Here is a 27,374-nt window from a genome sequence, read left to right as displayed (position 1 = left end):
TGGCTTGGAAATACATTGTACTGAATTCAGATTTGCATTCAGTTAAAGGTGCTGGGGCTCATGGCAGCAGTCTTTCTGCTTTTATTTGTGCTTAAACCATTAACCTCAACTATCTTAAGCAGAGTACACCCTTCTAAACCCATTGACTACATAAATTTAGGAGGATGAAACTTCGCTTAGGATGGTGCTGTTAATAGGGCTAGCATTTGATCAGTAAAAGAAAATGACTGGTCAAATATTTTAAGACATTAATTTATAAACACAAAATCAGATTCTGTCTCAAGAAAGCTTACGTCACAATAAATTTGTTAGTCTTTAAGGTGCCACAAGGCTCTTCATTGTTTTGGTAGCAGCAGATTATCATGGCTACTTGTGTAAAATTAAATATATAATGATGCTAATTACAACATCTGTTTTTATGAAGACTTCTGAATTTAGCTACCTGCTCTCCTCTGAAGATTTAAAGATGAATTAAATGGAACCAAGACTCTTTCTCACAATAAATGTAGCGTGATTGGTAGCAGTCCTGATTCTTGGGCATTTCTAATCTATGTAGATGCCATGGTTGACTGTTTCTGAGCCTATGCTTTCTTTTTGAACAGTAGTGTTTTTCAAATAAGGACCATAGGACAAAACTTACCTATGCAGATTGGTTTTTTTATGAAAAGGATGCTTCTTTCGGCATCTGAAGAATATGAAATCTTATATTCTGTCCATTTAGGGTGTCAGTGGTCTTGTATACATTTCATTGCCTGAAAAAAAATCACATAAGATAAGGTGGCAGTTACTCATTTGGCTGAGGGAAAGAATATTTGGTTCATATGCAGATAATGGAACATTGGTATGTTGGTGATCTTGCTGAACGTACCCATGGTTGCACAACTTTTTAGAACAACTCAGTGTATATGCGTTTACATATACTACTAATACACCATCGCCTCACGTAAAATTGTTACCCCTATATCTCTGCCACTACATGTGAACTTTCTTTACTCTTTGTGTGTGTGCTCTGTTCTTCCTTAATCCTGTTTTACATTGCTGGTGTTCAATGAATGGCTAGTTGAAATCATGCAGTTTAATGGAGAGGAGAGGTTAGCGAAGTTTACTCACAAACAAGAAGTGAGTGTGTGTGATACTAACTTTTTCAGAACTAATGTGCTTCCCCTTCCAGTCGTTGATGTCAAGACCTGTGATATAGCATAGAAAGTAAGACACCTCTTACACAAGAGCATTCTTAACTTCAGGGTGAGGATTAGGAACTGACTCCCAGCTGATCAGCTGGAACTGAGGTTCTTCTGACTTCTCTTCTTGGAAACTTTGTAGACATTAAAAGCCTTGCTTCTGTCCCTGGCTAGCTTGGGCAGTGAGAAAGTCACGAGCTCTTTCTCTCTTCCCTTCTGCAATGCACAGTTCAAAAGTATGACTTCTGTTCCTGCCCAGTTTTGGAAGGGAGAAAGGAGCTCCCTTTTGCAACTTCGTTGTGTAGCTATTCTGCTAGATACGTAGATCAGACTTGTGAGTTGACTTCAGATGGACCAGCAGGCAGCAGGAAACTTTGGATCGCTATTAGTTGATGAAATCCAGACCATCTAAGAAACACAGAAAATCCAGGCATAAGAAGAGGGCTGCCTACTCTTCCAAGCATGACAAGCTTCCTTCAACCTCTCCAAGGTGATCTTCCGAGGATCAAGACATCATTTTGGTTCCCTTGTGCACTCCCTCTCCCCATTTTGGCTCTCCTGATAGGTTCCTCTCCAAGGTTGAGGAGGAACGATCTGGCATCCCAACAGGTCAGCTAGTGTGACTCAACTTGACACTGCCTCTCTTTTGGCAGCAGGGTTATCCACCCCAATGCTGCTCTTACTATGTGTCTCAAGTGTATTTACAGTAGTGGCCCAATAACCATTTTCAACAGCCTGAACCTCTTCCTACGTTGGCCCCAGACAAGATCCTGTGTGGAAGCCTGCTTCACTTTATCACCATTTATGCCTCCAAACCATGAACCAGATGAGGATGTGGCTGTGGCTGTGACATCTTGTTACAATTCTGAGAGTGTGTCCGAACCATCTCTGGACATCTCTGGACAGATGGGGATCTGGCTCCAGTGTCCCAGAGTGAAGACTTTCACCTCTGTTGCAGGCAGACGTTAAGAATAGCCAAGGTGGTTCCTGACATCAATGTTGTCATGTTGGATAAAAGAACAAAAGATAACAGTTTGAGTTGCCTTTATCTCGATTCTCCTGGCATTAGTGGCTTTTCCTATTTTAGAGGGCATTGCAAACCTGACAGCTCTGATTTGGCAGTAATCAGCCTCTACTCTGACCACTTCCCTGCAGGATTGAGAATGTATATAAGATCAAGCAAAATTCATGTGAATTTCTGTCTTCTTATCTACCTCCCTCCTTGCTAGTCATACAGGACATGTGTCATAGACCTGGCCAACACTCCTCTCCTGTAGAAAGGGAAAGCCAGCACCTTAGGACATAATTTTTATTTGTCAGCAGCTATAAACTTCTGAGTGGCAAATTATCAAGAAAATCTGTTGCAATACTTAGATGTCCTTTCTGAGAAACCCAGGTCATTGGCTAAGTTGATCCATTCAGAAGCGATTAGACTTTCCAAGCAGTAGATGAATGCAGACAGATACGCAGGTGATGTGTCAGCCAGGTTCATGGCCCCTGGAGTGGTACTCCTGATTATGTACGACTGCCCTCTCATTGGAGACATGCTGTTGCATTGAGGATCTTGCCTTTCAGGGACCAACCCTCTTTCATACCACCAACGAATTCTTAACAATGATTAAGAAAAACTGTCAAAGAGCAGTGTCTCTGGGTGTCTTTTCCTCTTCTGCTTCACGACAGCACTTTGTTCCAAGGCAGCATGGGTTTGCTACTCTTTTTTATCAGGGCCAAAGGCACCAGCAAGTACAAGGATCCTACTTGTATCCTCAACATCTGTACCAGTCTTCCCTATTTCATAAGACAAAGCTTGTCGTAAGAACTAAGTCAGCAAAATACAAACCCCATAGAAGGAGTGAAACCAAGAACTACTAAAATGTTGACTATCTGTTCTAGTATCCCGCCCTGAGCCTGCTTCGGTGGGGAGGGCGGGATACAAATAAAATGTGATGATGATGAGTTCATATAGAACCCTCCATATAACCCCAAACTCGGGAGCAATCCATGTCCCTTTATTACTTTATGCGGATGACACTGTGCTTTTATCCTGTTCTAGAATAGGTGTAAGGCGGATGTTGTCTCAATGTGCAGCTTTCTTCGCAAACAATAAGCTCCAGCTGAACTATGAGAAATCTAAAATTGTAGTCTTCTCTAAGAGAAGGAGCTCCTTTAGCTGGTCCATCGGGGGTGAAAGGATAGAACAACTTAAGCATTTTAAGAAGAAGAAGATGATGATATTGGATTTATATCCCGCCTTCCACTCCGAAGAGTCTCAGAGCGGCTCACAATCTCCTTTACCTTCCTCCCCCACAACAGACACCCTGTGAAGTGGGTAGGGCTGGAGAGGGCTCTCACAGCAGCTGCCCTTTCAAGGACAACCTCTGCCAGAGCTATGGCTGACCCAAGGCCATGCTAGCAGGTGCAAGTGGAGGAGTGGGGAATCAAACCCGGTTCTCCCAGATAAGAGACCACACACTTAACCACTACACCAAACTGGCTCTTAATTTCCAGAATAATGCGTCTTGGTCTGTACATCATAACTATGCCATGAAAATTGCTAATGTTAGCGAGTCGGCCATAGCATGGTTTTTCTATGGTAGAGGAAATCAATTTGTACCAGCAGCCATAAAGATCTTTAAGAGCAAAGTGATTCCACAGTTACTTTATGGTATCCCAATCTGGATCTATGCTTTAGATCAATCCATTGAATGGATCCAATCGAAATTCCTGTGGAAAGTCTTAGGCTGGCCAAACTGTATTCCATACGCGGTAATGTGCTTGGAAACTGGCATGTCTCTATCGGCAACCAGAGCTTGGCTTGCTACTCTCAATTTCTGACTCCGTCTACACTATGGGTATTTTTACACTGATAGTTTGTGATTATCACCGCATTGGAAACTCACCTTTTACATTACCTAACATTCTCACAACTGTTTTGCATCGCTGCTGCCTGAAGCATCTACATTTGTTTTGGTGAGATGAGTTCTGTTGCTGCTGCTGCAGTTTTTCTCAAAACTAGTTTTGATCCGGTCATTTCTCTACAGGCATTTCAAACTTGTATTGTAGAAGTTTTCATGCGTTTCAGAAGACTCCTCCAAAAGCCACAAGGTGCAGTAATTTGCATGAGAACTGACAGCACTTGAAATTTTTACATATCATTGCTTGCCTCATCTTGTAATTTAAATTTGTATTGTTTTTGCAGTGTTGTCACGATTTCCAGGCAATTGTATACATTTATCTAAGCACTGGTATTCTGTCTGCCCTCTGATCAGAGACATCCCCCCCAATTGTAACACTTTCAGCAGGCAATATAAAAGTTGCCTTTTATGAGCAGAGTAAGTCCACAAATGTAAAAGGAAAATAATTAAAGTGGAATGGTGGCAGGCGATTTGAAGACTCTAAAACTCTGGATCAAATTGAATGTAAAAACACCCTATATCTTTGAACCTGGGAGCTTTTCCCGCTATATGCTCTCTGAATATAAATTTTCCACAGTCAGAGTATATTGAAGGGAAAATCAAGTATTTGGGACTATCCCTGAAATCATTGTCCATGCTGTCGTTTTTGGCAGCATTTTACCAAATAAAAAGTTGACTTTTGGACATTGAACGCCAGGAATTATAAAGTCTGGCCAATGAAACCTGTTCTCCATTGTGTTTTGAGATTCCTTTCACCATGGGGAAAATGACCTCATACTTTTCCCTTTTATTGACACCCCAGCACCGAAGAGCTTTCTCTCTTTTTAGATGTAATGCTCTGCCCTCTGCCATACTTCTTGGCAGATTTAACAAGATGACCTACTCTCTTAGATATTGTCCTTGTGACCACACATCCATTGAAACAGTCCCTCATGTCTTGCTCCACTGTTTGCTATATTCACAGCTTTGTAACTCACTTCTGTGTCCCATTTTAGAGAAATCAGGAGACTGCTCAGATGCCTTGAAAGTCTGTAGGCTTCTAAGCGGTTTCTCCCCAAAAGACACTGAAATAGTAGCCAAGTTCATTTTTCTGGCCACCATGATACGCCAAAGGATTTTGTAACCATAGTTTTATTTGGTAATGATGTGTCTAAATTTTAACTATCTTTTGTATTTTATGGGAAATTTTTATTCTATATAACTTGGTAATCCTTTTACTTTGTATAACTGATCTCTTTTATGCCAATAAAGGCTGATGATGATGATGAGAACCCTCCAGTTTTAGAGATAGGTTAGCTTATTGCAAAGCATGGCATTTCATATGCACTAATAGTTAGGTTTTGTCTGTAGTTCATAGTGGTTACATGTTATAGTTTGCTTCCTTCCCACCCTGTTGCCCTGCTTTAACAGCTGTTTATAACCCATATTTTAAGCTCTGCATTCAGCTGGATGAACTCCTTCAAAAAGGGGCAGTGGAAAGAGTTCCCACAGGCCTGCAATAATGTAGTTTCCAATCTAGATTTCTTCTTGTTGATAAAAATGATGGAGGCCGTAAGCTGATATATGATTTGAGAGAATTAAAGCAATTTTTGAAGTTTTCAAAGTTTAGTATGGTTTCTCTGTCATCTGTGATTTGATTCCTGGTTTGCATTCCTCACCCTTAAGGACATAGAATCATTGAGTTGGAAGGGACATCCAGGGTCATCTAGTCCAGCCCCCTGCACAGTGCAGGAAATTCACAAACACCCCCCCCCCTAGATTCACAGGATCACCATTGCTGTCAGATGGTCATCTAGTCTCTGTTTAAAAACCTCAAAGGAAGCAGAGCCCACCACCTCCCATGGAAACCTGATCCACTGAGGAACTGCTCTAATAGCCAGGAAGTTCTTCCTAATGTTGAGCTGGAAACGCTTATGGTTTAATTTCAACTCATTGGTTTTGGTCCTACCTTCTGAGGCCACAAAAAACAATTCCACACCATCCTCAATATGACAGCCCTTCAAGTACTTGAAGATAGTGATCATATCACCTCTAAGTTGCCTCCTCTCTAGGCTAAACATGCCCAGCTCCTTCAACCTTTCTTGATAGGACTTGGTCTCCAGACCCCTCACCATCTTTGTCACCCTCCTCTGAACCCATTCCATCTTGTCTGTATCCTTCTTAAAATTTTATTTATTTCATTTATTTTAAATATGGTGCCCAAAACTGAACACAGTACTCCAGAGCAGAGTAAAGCGATACCATCACTTCACAAGATCTGGAAACTATACTTTTGTTAATATAGCCCAAAATTTTATTTGCATTTTTAGCTACCGCATCCCACTGTTGACCCATGTTCAGTGTATGGTCCACTAATTTATTTAATTCCATTTATATTCCACCATCCCCGCTGAAGCGGGCTCAGAGCAGCTTACATGCTCATGCATATGCATGAGTATAAAACATATAAAAGACATAAAAACCATAAAACAGTTTGAAAACATAAAAAGTTAACATTTTGATGCTATGGTCTTAAATTCAAATTTATGTTCTCTGTAGGCAGATCTTAGATAGTCTTTTCCTCTACTGCTACAGGGCAGCTTGCAAGAGGTGGTCCAGATGTTTCCTGAGGACTGTAGTGGCCAGCAATCTAGTTTGCAAATGCCTGGTGGAAGGGTGCCATCTTACAGGCCCTGCAGAACTGTATGAGCTCTTTCAGGGCTCTAACTTCTTCTGGCAACTCATTGCACCATCACGGGGCCACTACAGAGAAGGCCCTGGCTCTAGTTGTCATGAGCCTGGCCTCCTTAGGGCCGGGGATTGAAAGCAGATTTTGTCAGCCAGACTGAAATGCTCTCCAGGGAATACGTGGGGAAAGGCGGTCCCTAAGGTATGCAGGTCCCTGGACATATAGGGCCTTAAAAGTAAGGACCAGTACCTTGAAACGAGCCTAGTATGCAATAGGCAACCAGTGCAGTGCCTTCAGCCCAGATTGAATGTGCTCCCATAAGCGAAGACCCAGTAGCAACCTGGCTGCCGCATTCTGCACTAGTTGAAGCTTCCAGGTGTGAGACAAGGCAGCCCCATGTAGAGGGCATTGCAGTAATCCAATCTTGAGGTGACCGTAGTGTGGATCACTGTCACTAAGTCATTACAGAGTTCGAGGTAGGGGACCAACTGTCTTATCAGCTGAAGGTGATAAAAGGTTGATCTGGCGGTGGCTGCCACCTGGGCCTCCATATTTAAGGAGGGATTCAGGAGCACCCTTAAGCTTTTAACATTGGGCACTGGTGTAAGTAGCACCCCGTCAATGGTTGGTTATGAGACCTCAGTTCCTAGACTACAACGACTTAGGTACAGGACCTCCGTCTTCATCAGATTCAATTTCAGTCGACTCAGTCTGAGCCACCCTGCTACAGCTTGAAGTGCCATGGTCAGGTCTTCTGGGGAGGAGTTGGATTGGCCACCCATCAACAGATAGAGCTGGGTGTCATCTGCATATTGATGACATCCCAGCCAAAACCTCTGGGCAATATGGGCAGGGGGGCTCATGTAGATGTTAAAAAACATTGGGGAGAGGACTTCCCCTTGTGGCACACCACACACAAGTGGGTTCAGATGAGACAGTTCCTCTCCTATTGCCACCTTTTGTCTTCGGCCCTGAAGGAAGGAGGAAAGCCACTGTAAGGCCAACCCCTGTATCCCATCCCAGCATCAGCGAGGCAGCAGGTCAGTAACTGATTATCAACCGTTTCAAACGCGGCCGATAGATCTAGAAGCATCAGTACCGCCGAGCCACCTCTATCCAGATGCCTCTGGAGATCATCTATGAGAGTGACCAAAGCCATCTCTGTCCCTGACCCCTAGATCCTTTTTGCAGATACTAGTGCCAAGACAAGTCTCTCCCATCCTATAACCATGCATTGGGTTTTTCCTACCCAAATGCAGAACCTTACATTTATCCCTGTTAAAATTCATTTTATTGGTTTTAGCCCAGTTTTCCGGGGCCTCTCTGACCAGGGCAGGTGATCCACCCTTAGTAGGGGCCTCAACATCCTTGAGATATATGTGGTGAGCTTTGCCTTTATCTTCTTTGCAGATAATTTGAAGGGCAAAAGGGTTCTAGTCCAAATGGACAATACCTCCACCATGTGCTATCTAAACAAACAAAAAGGCCATGGCAATCTGGGAGGAGGCTACATGTCTTAGGGTCTTCCCCAGAGCTATTTATATATCAGGAAGCTTAATTCCAAGGCAAACAGCTTGAACAGGGTTTATTAGACCAATCATGAGTGGTCCATCCAACCCAAATATCTTTGGGAGGTCTTTAAGAATTGGGCCCCCCTTGGGTAGACTTTTTTGCCACCAACAAGACAAAGAAGTCTCTGGAATTTTGGTCCTCTAGCAGGCAGTGACCCAACGCCCCTTGGAGATGTGTTCCAGATTCCCTGGTTGGGGACCTTGTGTTATGCCTTCCCTCCATTTCCTCTCCTGAGCAGGGTTATTGGGTGTTGGGATTAGCAAGTTCGCAACACTTTAGTTATTATAGAGTTCACCTTGTTTTGTTAGTCAACAGCAAGTCACATGTGTAACCTATCTCTTAGCTAAAGAAAGTCGCTAAAGTCTGTAGGAGGACTTAGTTAAATGACCAGTAATTGAGTGTTGTGATTGAAAATCAATGTATGGCCTATTCTGCATTTTATGGCATCTCTTCCTCCCTTTGTCCAAGTTTGGAGAAGAGAAGCCATTCCTAGATTTGTTCTATAGCTGTAATTATGTAGGAAGTTAGTGTCTCTTAATTTCTTCCCAGTTTACCCTTCCCTTGTAATTTTAAGTAAAGCAATCATATTATTTTAAACACACACATGTTCTCTGCATATTCTTTGCTGCGCTGCTAATTTCTAGCTCTGCTAAACAATATTTTTCTCTAAGAATATCCAATAGGTTATGGGCCCCGAGTTTAAAATACCTGTGTGTGTGTGATAGCTTAAGTGCAGGCAACTTTTTTTTTTTAATTTGTATTTTGCAAGTCTCGGGGGGTTTTTTGGATATATTGAAGCAATACCGCCTTTTTCATCTTTAGAGTTTGCCTTGCTGCATGCAGGCGAAATGGAGACAAAAATGAGGTGTATTCTTTTGTTTGTTTGTGGAGAGGAAGTGATGGTGCTTTGCTCCAAGACACTAACTTGCTGAGATGAACAAAGGGACATCTTTAAACCTGCGTGTGCCTGCAGCCATTTTGCTGACTGGTGGAACAATGTCAACAAATGCAAATCCAGCCAGATCTCCACCAAGAAACCCTAATCCAACAAGCCCTTCACATCAAGCTTTTGGTAATATGCATTTGAATCTCCCAGTTCTCTCAAATTCGAATTTTGTCTGGTGGAATGCACACCTCCAGGCAGTACTTAAATCTCAAGGAGCTTCCAATGTGCTCATGAAAGATCCCCCCGCAGATCAATCTGAAAAGGAAAAGTTTGATAAAATGGACGGTTTAGGAATTTCTTTCATTTTGGGAAGCATTAACAAAGTGGAGAGCAGAGTAATTCTGGAACATACTACGGCTAAAGCAGTGTATGGAGAGAAACTGAATTACTATCTAAGCAAAGTAATGGGCACGGTTTCTGAACTGAAAACTGTAGGAGATCCAGTCTCAGATAAAACTGTTATTGCTTTGATTCTCAATTCACTTCCAAGCTCCTATGCTAATGAAGTTGCTGTGTTAAAGGTACAGAAAGATCTGACCTTAAAATACACAATCTCTTTCTTGGAGCAAGAGGGGAACAGACAGGAAGTGTCCCAAATGCCTGATATGCAGTCTGTGCTTAAAGTGAATGCTGCAGGGAACTGAAAAGAAAGATATTAAATGTTTTTTATGTTCAAAATTTGACCATATTTCGAGGAACCATGCGTTTAAACGGGTAGAGCATGAAAAGGATCATGGTACATGTGCTCTCACTGAAAGAACCCCCTCTAGTGGGCGTGGGAGAGGAAGTGTTAACTGCAATAAGAATAAAAGGTGTGCATGCTGTATCTCAAGGAGCAACGATGAACAACCTAGCAGAGGATTTGCTTTTACTGAAGGGAAATCTGATACTCATGCATTTGCTGTGAATGATGGAAACTAATGAGGATCGCCTATGGCTTTTAGACTTGGGCAGTTTTTCCCATATAGTCAATTCTCTGGACTACTTTGTTGATTTGAACAGACAGAACAGGCCTAAGCTACACTGTCAATAGTCAACTCCTAAAAGTTGAAGAATGTGGCACTGTTGTATTGAAAGTTTTGACTGTGAACAATGAGATTGAGGAACTTTGAATAACTGTGTATTTTGCCCTGAAGCCTCACATTGCCTTATGTTCACAAGATGCATAATTCAAAAGGGCTTTGAAATCAGTCTTAAAGAGAAAGGTGGCAAGACTGTGCTTGATGAGGAAACTGAATTAATACTTGAAGAAACTGGTGGTTATCATTACCTGAGAAATGTTGTTGAAGCTGATGGGGCAGTATGCCATACAAGGTCACCCACATGTGATCACAAAAACTGTCTTTACGCTTGGCATGTCAAACTAGGTCATAGATATGTGCAGAGTGTGCAAAAACTATTGAAAGACTGTGATATCGATGCTGTTGATTTTGGTGTGATGAAAAATGGCTGTGAGACATGTCTGAAAGCAAAGAGAACAACTCCCAGCTATAAAGGTCAGTCTCCTGAACAAAATGTAAAATTTCTGGAGATAGTGCATTCTGACCTTGTGGGGCCAATAAAGGACTCAGCTGAGGGGTCCAAGTATTTTGGGACTTTTATGGAAGCAAAAAGCAAATATGTCTATATATATACCTACTCAAAAACAAAGATCAAGCCTTTGACAAGTTTAAATGTTATGTTGCTGCTGTGAAAAACAAATTTGGTAAAGCTCCTGAAGTACTATTCACATTGGGGAGGGCGGGATATAAATCGAATAAATAAATAAATAAATAAATAAATAAATAAATAAAGGTACTAAATATAGCAGCAGGGAGTTCCAAAGATTCATGGAACAAGAGGGAATTGCACATAAGAGTACATTCCCTTTTTCACCCCAACAGAATGGAAACGCTGAACGTTTAAACAGAACTATTCAAGGAATGGCACGTTCTATGCTGATGCAGTCTGGACTTTCAGAAATTTTCTGGGCTGATGCAGTCAACACTGCTGTATGTCTCCATAATAGAATCCCATCTAAGGGGACAGGAAAATGCCCTTTCCAAATATGGTTCAATAAGATGCCTGGACTAAAGCATATAAAGACCTTTGGATCTAAAGCCTTTACATACATACCTAAGAAAAGAAGGGGCAAATTTGACCCAAGGGCAGAACTTGGTATCCTCGTAGGATACACTGTTGGAGGCAAAGGGTATAGAATCCTGAACCCTGAAACTTGTGAAGTCAAAACAACCAATGTGGTACATGTTGATGAAAGCTCAGGAAACTACTGCAATCTCTTTCTTCAGTTTGGGCACTTGGAACTGCAGAGACCACCTGTGACCAGGCAGGCCCATCTCCAAAAGAGCTCTCGCTCAGAAGGGGAACCAGGAGAGACTACACCAAGAGAGCCAGAATCTACCACTGTGAGACAAGACAATCAAGAAACAACCAAGGAGTACCACCAGCTAGACTTGGAATCTGTGCAAGTGTACAACCAGTGAAGGAAATGCCAAAGAAACTTGTTATCAAATATACCACTCTCAGAACTCTATTAAGTATAGCAGCATCAAAGGAGATGCATGTTCAGCACCTTGATATTGGGACAACAGATCTCAATGAAAATTTATCTGGGGAACAAGTAAAAACATTGAAGGAAAAGTTAACTGCATTGCTGCAAAAGCAAGGGTTCCAACCAGGAAAAATAACCTGTTCAAGAAACTGAAAGATGAACAGTATCAGTATGTACTAACATCAATGGATGGACTGTTGTTGTGTTGTCAGAATGAAATTGATGTACAAGAAATTGTTGATAAACTTAACAAAGAAGTGGAAGTGAAACAATTAGAACCTATAAAGTACTACCTTGGAATACAAATTGAAAGAACAGAAGATGGAAGTTTTCTTCTAAGTCAGAAAAAAAAGATCATAGACTTCACTGAATCTGTGGGAATGAAAGATTCCAAACCAGTTAGTATTCCGCTTAAACCAGAGTACCTGAAGAGAACAGATGGAGAACTACTTCCAAATAATAATGACTACAAATCAGCTATTGGAAAGCTGTTATACCTGAGCAAGATTTGCAGACCAGCAGTTGGACTCTTACGCAGAAAGACCAACTCACCAAGTGTTTACGACTGGAGAGCTGTAAAGAAACTTGCTAGATATCTGAAAGGAATTTTGGATTACAAACTTGTAATCTTGGCCTGTGATGAACCAAGACTGATCGGATTCATGGATGCTAACTTGGATAGAAATGGACCTGATGGCAAATCTACAAGTGGATACTTGTTCTTCTATGGAAACAGTTTAATTGAACGGACTAGTCTGAAACAGTCTGTTGTAGCTCTTTCTACAGCAGAGGCAGAATGTATATCAGCAACAAGTGCATCTCAGGAACTAGAATGGATCATTCATCTGCTATAGGACTATGGGATAGATGAACCTAAACCCATAGTACTGTACCAGGATAATCAAGCTTGTATCACTATCTATAAAGGTGAGAGCACCAAGAACAGAGCTAAGAACATCAGACTCAAATGTCATATGGCACAAATGATAGAAGGAGGACTGATTGAAATGGAATTCTGTCCTACAGAGAAGATGATCACAGACATATCACCAAATCGTTCGCCAAGGAGAAGTTTGAGATTCTTTGTAAAAGACTGAATTTACGTGACTTCAGTGTTTTAACTTGAGAAGGGGTGTTGGGATTAACAAGTTTGCAACACTTTAGTTATTATAAAGTTCACCTTGTTTTGTTAGTCAACAGGAAGTCACATGTGTTTATTGTAACCTATCTGTTAGCTAAAGAAGAAGGTCTGCGAAAGTCTGTAGGAGATCTTACTTAAATGACCAGTAATTGAGTGTTGTGATTGGAAATAAATGTATTGCCTATTTTGCATTTTATGACATCTCTTCCTCCCTTTGTCTAAGTTTGGAGAAGAGAAGCCATTCCTTGTTTTTTCTCTAGCTGTAAAGATATAGGAAGTTAGTGTCTCTTAATTTCTTCCCAGTTTACCGTTCCCTTGTAGTTTTAAGTAAAGCAATCATATTCTTTTAAACACACACATGTTCTCTGCGTATTCTTTGCTGCGCTGCTAATTTCTAGCTCTGCTAAATAATATTTTTCTCTAAGAATATCCAATATTGGGAAACTAGCAGCTGAGAGATTGCACTGTATCCTAATAGCCCTCTTTTGGCCCTGCCAAATTGAGTTTTGGGGGCTGCTCCACCTAGTGGGCTTGGAGTACATTGCTCTCCCCCCCATCACAGATATATTAGTATGGGGTCTGATTTTGCACTTTGATGTGGCCCGCTTACACCTCATGGCATGGAGAATCTGTCCTTAGGACCACTTTTTGGAGGTACGTGATTTCTTGGTTTAGACCCATAAATCATCTAGAAGGTATTCTTATTCCAGGAAATGGATTATTAGCTATTAGCCACAGTGTGTGTGTATGTATAAAATTTTTTGCCACTGTGTGACACAGAGTGTTGGACTGGATGGGCCATTGGCCTGATTCAACTTGGCTTCTCTTATGTTCTTATGGATTCATTCTGAAACTTGGGCTTTGTCGAAAAGAGTGTCCCTGTTTGTTTGCCCCTTAACTTTTGTCCTACTATCATTAACACATGAGGGGTTGGCCATATCATTGGTCAAGACCCATCTGGCAGCTATTTTGGCATAACATGAGGGTTAACAGGATTCCTCCTTGTTTTCTCACAAGCTTGCTCAACTTTTTCTGAAGAGGCTGCTGAATGTGTTTCCTCCTCACATTATCTCACAGTGGTCTCTGTTGGTGGCACTTGCACAGATGATGAAGCCCCTTTTTGAGCTCTTGCCTGTGTGCCTATTGGTGTTACTTTTCAGAGTGGCCTTCCTTTTAGCAATTACTTTGGCTAGGAGAGTGAGTGAATTAACAGCTTACAGGGTAGATTCCTTGTTTATGGAAGTTTTTAATGAGAGGGTTGTACTTCATCCCAACTTGGACTTCCTTCCAAAGGTAGTCTCTAAATTTCACCTGCTGTGGGAGATTGTTTTGCCTGTATTTTCCACCTACCTGGGCTCTAAATCTGAGAAGGCCTTGCATATGTTAGATGTTAGAAGGGCACTGCTCTATTACATTAACAGGGCTAGGCCTTTTTGAATTGACAAGACACTCTTTGTATATTATTGAGGGACCTAAGAAGGGAAAGGTTGCCTCTTTCCAGTACCTTACCCGTGGGTGGTAGCTGCCATCCTTTCTTGCTCTGACGTGGCTACCCTATCCATTGGAGGTGATGGCTCACCTCCACCAGGGTGCAGTGTTCCTTGGCTGCTTTCCACAGGAGAGTCCTACTTGTGGGCATTTGCAAAGCTGCTATGTGATTGGAGTAGAGATGTGAAGGCCTGGGGAAAAAATGGAAAAATTCGGGGAAAAACCTGTTTTTTCCCCATTTTTTTCCTGAAGCCTTTTTTGTTTTTTTCTGAAAAATTGCAGAAAAGAAAAGAAAAAAATGATTATGTAAGATTTTATTTTAACATGATGAATAAAATATTTTAAGACAAGGTATTCAAATATTTTCCAAATCATTTCTTAAAAATATGTATGGTATCAGATTATTCTAATTTCTGTGCACTGAGGACGAGCAAGTCCTAGTCATGCCTATTCATTGAAACTTAGTCCTACACTCCCTTCTATACAGTTCCTTCCTCTTCAATTCTTTTTATGAGAATGAGTTTTTTTTATTTTTATTTAATACTGTGTAGAGGCAATATGAATAATTGTTACTTCTGGATTTTTAAAAATTGTTTTGTGGAGGTTTTTTTGTCTGTTCTGCATAAACTAATAAACAGTTCAGGAGATTGTTGCTTCATTTGTTACAATTATAAATAAATATTATTTAAAAACTAAATTCTGTTTGTAATAGTTGTTGGATACACTATATTTTTAATATGCTAGTTGTGATAATTTCATGCCAAGTAAAATTGTCCATAGTTATATTTTATGTTCCTAAAGTAACAGAATGTCTTCCAATCTGGAAAAGAAAAAAGAAGTGCTAATGTAGTATTTTTTTCAGTTTTTCCAACAATTTCCGTTTCCCCCCAAAATTTTACATCTCTAGGTTGGAGGAGGACACGTTTGTGAAGCATTACTCATTGGACCTGCAGGCAAGGAAGGATTCAGAAGTGGGCAAAGCAGTTCTCTAGTCTTTTTCAGTGAGAGCATCACCTCACCTCCTCTGATGGTGAATAGCTTGCTAATGGTCCCACTGTGGAACTGCATTGAAAACAGAAGATGAAAACAGAGTTGCACTTATCTGTAACTGTTGTCCATTGACGTCTGTTGTACAGCCATGCATTCCCTTCCTCTTGCCCCACTGTGAGCTCTCACATAGTTCTTCATGTGTGAGGGTTTGTGGTGGTCTTGCAGGAACTGAGGGAAGAAGGTGCTTGCCTCTGGGAGGATATGATAGTTTGGGTGGGAAAAGCTGCTGTATCGGCTCTAGAAGGGGAGCTTTTAAAACTGGCGGGGGATCATTTCATGGCTGGCCTGCACAGCACAGACACAGTCTCAATGTGTGTCTTGGGGAGTAGGTGGAGAATCTCTGAGACACATGTTTTTATTGTGGAATGAATCAGGCATGTATACCACTGGCAGACCCATGGTGAGCAATTTTTCTTGTAGTATGAATCAGATATAACTTGTGTTCACTCTCCCTGCTTCTCTACATTTATAAATACAAGTAGAAAAACAATAAAATCTGTTCTTCTAAGACATTGTGGCTGTGATATCAGGGCCTGGTGTCTGCATCAAATACTACTTTGATCAAATGACTGTAAATCACATAATGTTATCAGATAAAAATGATCAAAGATGGAGTTGGTGTTTCTGACTCATTGATGTTAGTGGAGATGTCATTTTTCTGCCCCTGACAATAAGGAATGGCAAAAATGAGGAAATCAAGTTTCTTGATAGCATTTCTGTACTGCTCTCCCTCAACTAAATATAAGTTTTCCCAAATAAGATATTGTTCTAAAAAATGAGAAGATGAGCATTTACAGAAAATGCAAATGTAAGATTTTTCTACAGCTAAACGTAGAAATTAAAATATTTATAATGGAAGATTGTTGTACGTGAAAGTGCAGACAAGACTGTGGTTACATTAAAGTACAGCATTCTCATGACCTAAAAATGGAAGTGCAAAAGACCTAATGTAGTCAGGTATGAAGAGCCTGCCATGATTCATGATGAATGGTCATATTCTTTCCCAGTATTGAGAAGTTCTCGTAATATTTGTGTAGAAACGCATTTAAACTTAATGAGGGAATACTATTAGGGAAATAAATGCTGATTATCTTGTGTATTGTGTAGTTAGTATAGCGCAGAAGATACAGAGAATTGCCAGGTATATTGTAAGGATGATTTTTCAATTGAAAACCAATTAGCATAGCATATGAGTGCTAAGAGTGCAAGAATATGAGGATGTTACTTTTGGAAATGATCATGAAATGCTTTCATCCAGAAAATTCATTCAGATTCACTCGCTATCAGTTCCGAACGAATTTAAATTACTTTTAAGGTTGTGATGATGCCCGTAAATTGTTCTTAGTACACAATAACTGTCTAAGTACACCATGTAATATGTATGGTCAACAGTTCACAAAATGGTTATAATTTACGGAAAGACCCATAAAGTCTTGAGGACATGTCTACTTATCAAAGGGAAACAAATGTTTATTGAGAGATAAGTAGAGAAACTTTTTTTTTGTTATATTGTAGGTGAATAATGTCTTGTATAGTAAAAAGTTAGTTTGCCACATAAAGTTGCTACCCAGAAAAGAATGTTAAATTAATTAGACTATTTTAAAATATTTTGACATTTTAAAAAACTAGACATAAGCAATATAAAGAATTGGGGCATGAAGGTACAGCTGAAGTGGATGTAGGGAGAACTGCCCCCCCCAAGTCTGCATATATGTATCCTTTCAATTCAGTGGGGTCCAGATGAACATTGTGATGTGTGCACATGCATGCATTGATTTACTTTTAGGTTGGGCAACTGAGTTAAAGAAGTAGTATGACAGCAAGACAACAGCTTACTGTGTGCTTTATAACTCCATAAATTTAAAAGCAGTGCGTTGCCAGGGTGACTGCCCTCCAGCCTGGGGTGGTTTCTCCATGGGAGGACACCCCAACACCTAGAGAGATCTATGGACCTCCATAGCAGTGTCCCAGAAAGTCAGGCTTGGCACTAAATGTGGGCCTGTCAGGAGCTATTGCTGGACCTGAGAGAGACACAAGTTCAAAAGTACTAGCTGGTTGCTGCATTCCCCTTTGCATCTCTCCCTCCCCCCAGTCTTCTCTCTCCTCTAGGAAAACAAAGGATGAGCAATTGCCATAATCCAGAGGTCCCAGTTTCTAATGGGCTAAGAGGTTATGTCTTGTCAAACTGAAAACATAGACAAGGATTATGCCTCTAGCCCATCTACCTTAGTATGAATGGATCATGTTTGTGATCTGTTTTCCTGCCTCAATCCTCTCATACTATAGTACTGATGGAATTTCTCCCTCCTGACTATCATCCCCTTCCTGAACACAATTCTTCCAATGTTTGTCTACATTTACATTATCAATTCCCTTCCTGTTATACTATGGAATTTATAGTATATTCCTCCTCTAAGTAATCACTTTACTCCTGAAAGTAGTTCTTCTAAATATTTGTCTAAATCTGGATTTCCTTCCTTTAGGCCAAGCTATCAAGAAATCATTAACTGTGCAGTTCCACTAAGTTGCTACTCTATAGAATACCTTCTCTCACACATTAAGAAATGTCCTTTTTTTTTGCTTTTGTTTGGACTTCCTAAACCCATTGTGTCATTGTCATATTAGCTCACTCACATTAACATACCTTTAGAATACATTTTTGCTTATTTAAGGAGACACTCTGGACATGCTCATTGTGTCTCATCTTGCTAGAGACTTGCACCCCAAAACTTCGTTTGGCCACTTTCCATATTCTCATCGTCCGCTTCATGGACTCCTGGACCTCTGAATGGTAACTATATTTCCCCCAAATCCCTGCTATATCCCTTTCAACCCCCTGTATTTTTTCTTAAGCTTGTGTGTTTGTATGCATTTATTCTCTATGTCTGAATTATTTTATTATTTTCCTATTAGTAAAACTACCTCCCTTGATTAAGCAACTGTCTGTTTAATTCTGAGAGTTCTCTAAAAGAATAATCCTGGTATACAATTTGTGTAAAAAGACCCCCTGTTCCTGCCTCTCACAAGCCAAAGTCTCTCTGAGAGCTATTATTCCCCCAAAATATTAGGAAACCCCCAATTCTGGTAACAAGTGAAAGCTTCTACATTCTGATAATAATGAAGCTGTGGTTTTAATAATGAATTGCATATATCCAAGGTGCATAAACTTCTTTCTTTCTTTCTTTCTTTCTTTCTTTCTTTCTTTCTTTCTTTCTTTCTTTCTTTCTTTCTTTCTTTCTTTCTTTCTTTCTTTCTTTCTCTCTCTCTCTCTCTCTCTCTCTCTCTCTCTTTCTCTCTCTCCCTCTCTTTCTTTCTCTTTCTTTCTTTCTCTCTCTCTCTTTCTTTCTCTCTCTCTTTCTCTCTTTCTTTCTCTCTTTCTCTCTTTCTTTCTTTCTTTCTTTCTCTCTTTCTTTCTTTCTTTCTTTCTTTCTTTCTCTCTCTCTTTCTTTCTTTCTTTCTTTCTTTCTTTCTCTCTTTCTTTCTTTCTTTCTTTCTCTCTTCCTTCCTTCCTTCCTTCCTTCCTTCCTTCCTTCCTTCCTTCCTTCCTTCCTTCCTTCCTTCCTTCCTTCCTTCCTTCCTTCCTTCCTTCCTCCCTCCCTCCCTCCCTCCCTCCCTCCCTCCCTTCCTTCCTTCCTTCCTTCCTTCCTTCCTTCCTTCCTTCCTTCCTTCCTTCCTTCCTTGTCTTAATATTTACACTTTAATTAAATTGTAAATGGTATGTGGGGGGAGATGAAGCACCTTCTCTCCTCCCCCCCCGCCCCCAGCCCTGAGTCAAATTGGGCACTGGAGTGCTTCAAAATGTTAGTTCTCAGAGTTCATATCTGTTTATAAAATGAGTTGGGAAATACTAACACCATACATGGCAGATATAATTTTTTGGCTGGCTCAGAGTTAGTTTGGTTCACCCATCTGTTTGGAAAGGTGAAGGGAGGGTGGTACTCTGGTCCTTCCATGGTTTGAATCCTGGATCATAGTGGTGGCAGTTATAAAGCAGTTAAGTCCATTACCTGCTCCAGGGTGAAGGCGGAAGGAAGGAGGGTGTGTGCCGGACTAGAGGGCTCTTGAGAAGAGATGCCCATCTTAGTCAAGCCCCCACTGGCTCCCTTACATCCACAGCAAGGGCTTAAATAAATATTGAAGTTAGTTGCTGAATGAGATAGAAGTTGCCACTTTATATGTTTGGCTTAAAAGGAACAGAGCTGAAGTATAAAAATTGTGTCTTGGATTAGGCCTAGTGCACATGGTAATGTGAAAAAGATCAGAATTTCAATTTTGAACTAACAGTGGCAGTTATTTAGTTTTACTGATATTTTCATAAGCCATGTTCAGCTTCAAATCACACTTCAAAATGTTGTCTCTCTACCTTAAGGTTTATATGTATATAAGAGAGAATCCTGAGAAGAATTTGTGTTTTGCTTAAGGCTTCTTTTTATGATGTTTTTATACAGCTACCAAAGTACAAAAAACACATTATACTTCAGGTATGAAGGGCACACTTCTGTAGAAATTGGTGTGTTTTTTCTGTTATGGTGATTCCTGAGAGATTGTGTGTATTGTAAATGGAAATGGAGGTAGCAGTGGCTGAAAAATTCTGTATATTCTCCTTACCAGAGGGTCTTTTCAAGGCTATCAGCTGTAACTTGCAATGACCTCTTACAGGTGAATTCTGTACAAATAAAATGACTAACAGTAGTGCATGAATGTTTTGGAATTGACAATGAGCAGTGAAGTCATTAAATTGTACCAAATGGTAAAACAAAGCAAATGGAGAAGAGCTCCAAGAGGATGTGTCCAAAGTTAGTTGGTAGGCAGCAAACAGTTGGCTTGCACACTAGGGTAAAAATTCCTGAATTTGTATATGGAGTGATGAAATCTAACTGTTTTTGATTGATGAGGAATTAAATCTTGGGGCTTGTGGTAGGCAGTTTTATGAAAATGTCAATTCAGTGTGCCTCAGTACTGAAAAGAGGCTAATCCAGTTATAAGGATTATTAGGAAAGGGGTAGAAAATGAAATGGTCAATATTGTAATGCTTTAATAGTATAAAATGCATTCACACTTGGAATACTACATGTGGTTCTTGTCACCTCATCTCAAAGAAGACATTGTAGAGCTAGTTAAGGGCAGTCAAAATGACCAAATGATCAAAACCTTTCTTTTGTGGAGAGGCGAAAAAAATGAAGCTTTTTGGTTTAATTAACTGTCATTACTGGAATTATTCATATCAATGTTTGTTTCAATTTCTATTGGAATATAATATGTATAAGTGATTCTTGCTCTCAAATAATGCATATTGTAGTATGTTAATATGTGACTGTGTTGATTTAAACAAGTATACACAGAATTCTTTTCTAGTTTTGTTGACTCACCTTGAGGTTGGCAACCCTATTTTCCCTGGAGAAAATGGCTGCTTTGAAGGATGGAGTACATGGCGTTATTTATTTCTTCACATTTTTATCCCACCCTCCCTAAATGGGCTCAGGCGAGTCACATCAGATAAAACAAATTACATATTTCTAAAACAACCAAGCATAAAAACAAACCAACCAGTTTACTAATTAAAATTCACTAATTAAAAAATTCAGATGGTGACCATTTCAAAAACCTAATCCTTAGCTAGACAGGAATAATGAATAAATAGTCGTCATAAAGCACTACTTCTAAGTGGGCCGGGATGTGACAGGGAGGCCAGATTGATGGTTGGGGATGCCCACTGCCTCAACTAAAGGCCTGGTGGAACAACTTTGTTTTACAGACCCTGTGGAATTGCAGCAGGCACCACAGGGTCTGGATCTCTAATGGGAGCTTATTCCACCAGGCAGGGGACAGGACAGTAAAAGCCCTGGCCCTGGTTGAGGCTAAGTGGACATCCTTTGAGCCAGGGACAACCTCCTCTCAAACTCCTCTTGTCCTCAAACCCCATCCTCCCCAGACTTCACCACTCCTAATCTTTAGGAATTTCCTAACCTTGAGTTGAAACCCTGTTTTCTTCCCACCCAACAACCAACCTAACTTTATCTGCCTCTCTGTCTTGAGCTGTTTCCCTCCCCCTGGCAGCATCTACCTGGCAAACTATGGCCCAGTTTTGTACTGCCAACCAGCCACTGGGCCAAGCCTACTTGCATGTTATGGAACCCTCAAGGACTTGTTGGGAGTTCTTAACTTTCCCCTGTATCCCCCTCATACTAATTCCAGTTTCCCTCCCACTGGCAATCCCCATACTCTCTCCCCCTTTACCTGCCTCATTCTCTGCTTCTCAGTCATTCATCAACCTACTTTTTATTTGCCTCCCATCTTTAGCTATATTATTCATTTACTTCATTTGTACCCCACTGTTAGGGAATTCTGTTTGAAAATTCTGTTTCTTTATCTCAAACAGTGCGATGGATCACTGGATCAAATAATCATTGAGAGGAATTTAACATGAAAAAGCAAAAATGTATTTTTTTCTACAGGGAAAGGGTACTGGGAGGTGAAAATAGCAAACACTATAGAACTACATGCTTACACTGGAAGATCATGTGCTTAATGGAGACTACTTGCTCCTCCTTCTTGACCTCTCTGCCTGAACAAAGGAAGTCACCTGACTAACCAAACAAACAAAACAGGTTTTCCCGCTTCTAGACCTTGATTGACAGCAGTCAGTATCTTCTTCCCAGGTCATGCAGACAATAGGGAATCAAGCACAGTGTTAACCCTATAATGACTGGAACTTTAGAACATTGCAAAGGACATACAAAACAGATACATATTTCCAGCACCCCTTCTCAATGCCTAATGTGCAAGTCATTATACATTCAATAGTCATTACTCATTATTCACTGTAACATTCATATCAACTAGATTCATCATTTCACGTAAACGTTCAAATCTAGCACAAAGTAATGGCTTAGTAAGTATATCAGCTACCATAGCTTCTGTACAACAATATTCTATCTTAATCAGCCCCTTCTGGTGTAGATCTTTCACTAGCTCATATTTAATATCAATAGATCTACTTCTGGTTGTTCTACTTTCCCCTTTACATATAGCAATACATGCATGGTTATCTTCAAACATTACAATAGGTACAGGTTCTTTTATCTTGAAGTCTTTCAGCAGATGAAAAATCCGTTCAAGTTCACTGCAGGCACTGGCTGCTGACACACACTCAGCTTCTGCTGTAGATTGAGCCACTATAGTCTGTTTTCTGCTAGTCCATTCTACAAATCCGTTTCCATAGAAGAACAAGTATCCACTGGTTGATCTGTAATTGCAGGATTCTTCTGCATAGTTGGCATCCATGTATCTAACTAGTCTGGGATTCTCAGAAGGTTCAGTGATCGGTCTTAAGTCCATAGTCCCTTTTAAGTATCTGGCAAGTTTCTTTACTGCATTTCAATTGTGGTGATTAGGCGAACTTACTCTTCTGCTCAATATTCTGACAGCAGCTGTTATATCAGGTCTGGTAGTTTTACTCAGGTACATGAGTTTTCCTATAGCTTCTCTATACTCCCCAATGTCTTTAAGTGGTTGATCACCCTGAGCTCTCAGGTATGCAGGTTCAAGAGGTATCTTAGATTCTTTAGTCTCTCATGCCAAGAGATTCTATAAAGTCCATAATCTTTTGTCTTTGGCACAGTTGAAAGATTCCATCCTCGAGTCTCTCAATCTGTATTCCTAGATAGTGTTCAATATCTCCAAGTCTTTTGACTTCGACCTCTTTGTTTAGCTTTCTAGCAATGTCTTTAATGTCCTCTTTGTTCTTGCAGCTTACAACCAAATCGTCAACGTAAACCAGAATGTATTGATATTCTCCATCTTTGAGTCTAGTGTACATGCAGGGTTCAGCTTTTCCTTGCTCAAATCCTTGTTGCTGTAGTAGTCCAGTTATTTTGTCATACCAACTTTTCGTGGCTTGTTTCAAACCATACAGTCCTTTGTTGAGTTTGAAAACATAGTTCTCTTTGCCAGGGACTTGAAAACTTTCAGGTATTTCCATATAGATATCCTCTGATAACTCACCATTAAGAAACGCTGTCTTAATGTCTAGGTGCTCTACAAGCATATTTCTAGATGCTGCTACACTCAGTAGTGTTTTAAGTGTAGCACTATTGACAACTGGTGCAAAAGTCTCGGAATAATCAGTTCCAAATTCTTGTGCATATCCTTTGCCTACTAGCCTTGCTTTGTACAAGTCCATAGTTCCACATCTTTGTACTTTATTTTATAGACCCATTTGCATCCAACAGGCTTTCTTCCTGCAGGTAGCTTTGTAAGAGTCCATACATCTTTTTCATAAATAATATAAGCCAGAAATTTTTAAACCAGAAATTTTCCAAGCCTCATGGCCCAGGTGGGAACAAAGAAAAGATCAGAGAAAGTACTATGCATGTTAATAATGTAAAGTTTATTGGTGAAGGAGGAAGATTTTTGATTGATAGTGGATCTTCTATGCATGTTTGTTGATATAAAGGCATGTTTTCAGAGCTGGATGAAAGTCAGAGACCTGAAATGATAGATGCCAACCAGAAAACCTTACAAGTTTGTGGTGTGGGTGAGATCAAAATGAAATTGCTTACCACTGCTTCCTCCTTGATAACATTTAACAGGCCTTCCAGACTCAAATCCTTTTTGCAGTCTCAAAATCATCTTAATTGGCTTGTAAGTACTGGGTAGAGCTTTCTCTTTCTGCAATAGCCTCACCAAGCTCCTGTACTCTGGATTGCATGCACATAAATTCCTTCAGATGTTTAGTCACATTCTCTCCTTCTTGCACTTGAAAACCAAATATTTTGCCCTTTAAATCATGAATAGTGCTTATGGGAGTTTTGTTATATTTATCTTTAAGGCATTCAAGCATTTGTTTTGCAGTTTTAAGAGTGTGCAATTCAGGAATTTCATATGCCTCAAGAGATTCTAAAATGATAGTTTTTGCAAAACCATCTAGCCATTTAAAATTTGATTTTTCTTGCTCATTCTCAAGTCTTTGCGTTACGAGTGAGAGCCAGAATGAGAAATTATTCTTAGTTAACTTCAGGGTACTAAATTCTATCACTGGTAGGCTACTCACGGTACCAAAACCAAGATTTGCAGTGGCCGTTCCTGAAGACATGGAAACAGAAGATCCAGTGGCTCCTCTCTCTGGGTTCAACATTTTTCACAGCAATCAGGCAGGACAGGGTTAAAGATTCTTCCTTCCTCACTGGAGAGAAAAGGCGGCTGAATGTGTGTGTGTGTGGCTGCAGCAAGGCTCTTCCAAGGTCTCCGGTGTAATCCACAAAAAAAAAGGGTTGAAAAGCTCCAAAAATTCTCTTTCTAGCACATCTGAGGCTTTTAGACAAAAGTAGCCATGTTTCCAGATTGAGACAATCTGAATTCAGAGCTCATTTAAGTCAGAATGCTCTCAGTAATGGCAAGAGAAAAAAAAGGACGTCATTTTAAAATTGAGGCTTGACTGCACAGCATTGCAGCTTGCTTTCTATTGCTTTCTAAATGCTCTCAAAGGCGATCCAGATTAAAAAATCATTTAGAGTTCAAAAAACAGTCCATGCTGTAAGCTACCAGCTTGGTGGCAAAAACCATGCTTCCTGCTACCAATTTTGTTAGGGAATTCTGTTTGAAAATTCTGTTTCTTTATCTCAAACACTGCGATGGATCATTGGATCAAATAATCATTGAGAGGCATTTAACATGAAAAAGCAAAAACGTATTTATTTCTACAGGGAAAGGGTACTGGGAGGTGAAAATAACAAACACTATAGAACTATATGCTTACACTAGAAGATCATGTGCTTAATGGAGACTACTTCCTCCTTCTTGACCTCTCTGCCTGAACAAAGGAAGTCACCTGACTAACTGACCAAACAAACAAAGCAGGTTTTCCCGCTTCTAGACCTTTGATTGACAGCAGTCAGTATCTTCTTCCCAGGTCATGCAGACAATACGGAATCAAGCACAGTGTTAACCCTATAATGACTGGAACTTTAGAACAGTGCATAAGAACATAAGAGAAGCCATGTTGGATCAGTCCAATGGCTCATCCAGTCCAACACTCTGTGTCACACAGTGGCAAAATATATATATATACATACACACACATACATACATACACACTGTGGCTAATAGCCACTGATGGACCTCTGCTCCATATTTTTATTCAATCCCCTCTTGAAGCTGGCTATGCTTGTAGCCGCCACCACCTCCTGTGGCAGTGAATTCCACATGTTAATCACCCTTTGGGTGAAGAAGTACTTCCTTTTATCCGTTTAAACCTGACTGCTCAGCAATTTCATTGAATGCCCACGAGTTCTTGTATTGTGAGAAAGGGAGAAAAGGACTTCTTTCTGTACTTTCTCCATCCCATGCATTTTCTTGTAAACCTCTATCATGTCACCCCGCATGCGACCTTTCTCCAAGCTAAAGAGCCCCAAGCGTTTCAACCTTTCTTCAAAGGGAAAGTGTTCCAACCCTTTAATCATTCTAGTTGCCCTTTTCTGGACTTTCTCCAATGCTATAATATCCTTTTTGAGGTGCGGCGACCAGAACTGCACACAGTACTCCAAATGAGACCGCACCATCTATTTATACAGGTTTTTCATGCTACTTGCCTGGACCCTTTTTAGTTGGAGATGCCGGGGATTGAAACTGGGACCTTCTGCTTACCAAGCAGATGCTCTACCACTGAGCCACCGTCCCTCCCCTTACTTCTATTATAGGCCAAGTTTTTGGAATGTGATGGTCATGAACTTTTAAAAATGTTTTGTGAAATCTTGTCAGATAAAGAAGGTGGTTATATAAGGACTGTTCAGATAGCACAGTCAGGACTCTAAAAATCAAAAGGCAAGTTTCAGATAATTGAGATTAAACTAAATCTTGTTAGTTTCTGAGCTTTTATGACATTAATTGGTCACATTTTCAAATTTCTTTGTAAATCCTGGCATTAGAAACAATCTTTATAAGGCAAAAAAGGACATTAAATTGACAGTCTGTTGATCTGAGGATTAACAGACTCCTAAAATTACAGAAGTTGGCAACACTGAGATAAACAGAAGTCTTTCCCACTTTAATTTGTCATCAGATACCACAAGTATGGTGACAGATCTTGTTCCTTGTATAAATGTAGAATAGGATTATTAACTGAAATTAGTTTTCAGGCAATGTTGATGATACCTTGGTGGGGAAGTCCACAGTAGTAGATCTTATTCATGTTAAGGCTGGGTTTTTAACCAGGATGAAGTCTGTGTCTTGGTTTACATATATTGGTTCATTTATTTTATTTCTGTTTGTCTTTTTGTAGAGACTTAATATCTGTAATAAATAATTCTTCTATTGTGGTGGCAAATCTGACCATCCTGATTGGCATCAGCCTTTGGTCTGTCAAACTATCTATCAAGAGTACTTGGATGCCAGTGGTTCAGTCTGCTCTTCTCTCCCTCCTGAGTGGCTGTTTCTAGCCAGCAAAGTTGATTATCTCAGTGAAATGCAACCAACCTTAGTTCTGGCAGTTACTGGCTCTCACTACTCTCCCATTGGCTGAGCCTCCTATCACACTGATTCACAGAGCAGAGAAAGAAATTGTAACCTAGATTGGCTGAGAGATAGAGGAGGGAAACAGCCAGAGAGACGCTTTCCTTGATTGGCTGAGAACTCCTCCCTATCATTCTCTGAAAGGGGAAAGGTGTTATCAGAAAGAGAGTCTTGGTCTGAAAGGTGTCACTACAGGCCTCTGAGGGAGCACTCATTGGAGCCAGTCCTGACTATGGCTGCCAGTTCCAGGCTAGTGGACATTCTGTGGTGGAGTTTGAGGAGGGCAGAGGAGTCAGGGCTTCAGAGCAGAGCCTGTCAGACACAGGTTCTTACTGTGAAAGCTGACTGGCTGAT

The 27,374-nt window shown here is 40.4% G+C and overlaps 2 protein-coding genes across 2 annotated transcripts in view; both read left to right on the top strand.

Annotated features, from left to right (window-relative positions):
- The window catches only part of FOXP2 (forkhead box P2), a 919,977-nt gene that overhangs the window by 5,723 nt on the left and 886,880 nt on the right, over window positions 1-27,374 (top strand). The window lies entirely within an intron of this gene.
- Window positions 12,019-12,687, top strand: LOC132575710 (uncharacterized). The gene has a single exon (XM_060244402.1). It carries the CDS (start codon window positions 12,019-12,021, stop codon window positions 12,685-12,687), a length of 669 nt encoding a protein of 222 aa, XP_060100385.1.

The sequence above is a fragment of the Heteronotia binoei genome, chromosome 8 (genome assembly GCF_032191835.1).
Source record: "Heteronotia binoei isolate CCM8104 ecotype False Entrance Well chromosome 8, APGP_CSIRO_Hbin_v1, whole genome shotgun sequence".
NCBI lineage: Eukaryota > Metazoa > Chordata > Lepidosauria > Squamata > Gekkonidae > Heteronotia > Heteronotia binoei.
The sequence above is the reverse complement of the archived record's forward strand: the minus strand, read 5'-3'. Positions and strand labels throughout refer to the sequence as shown.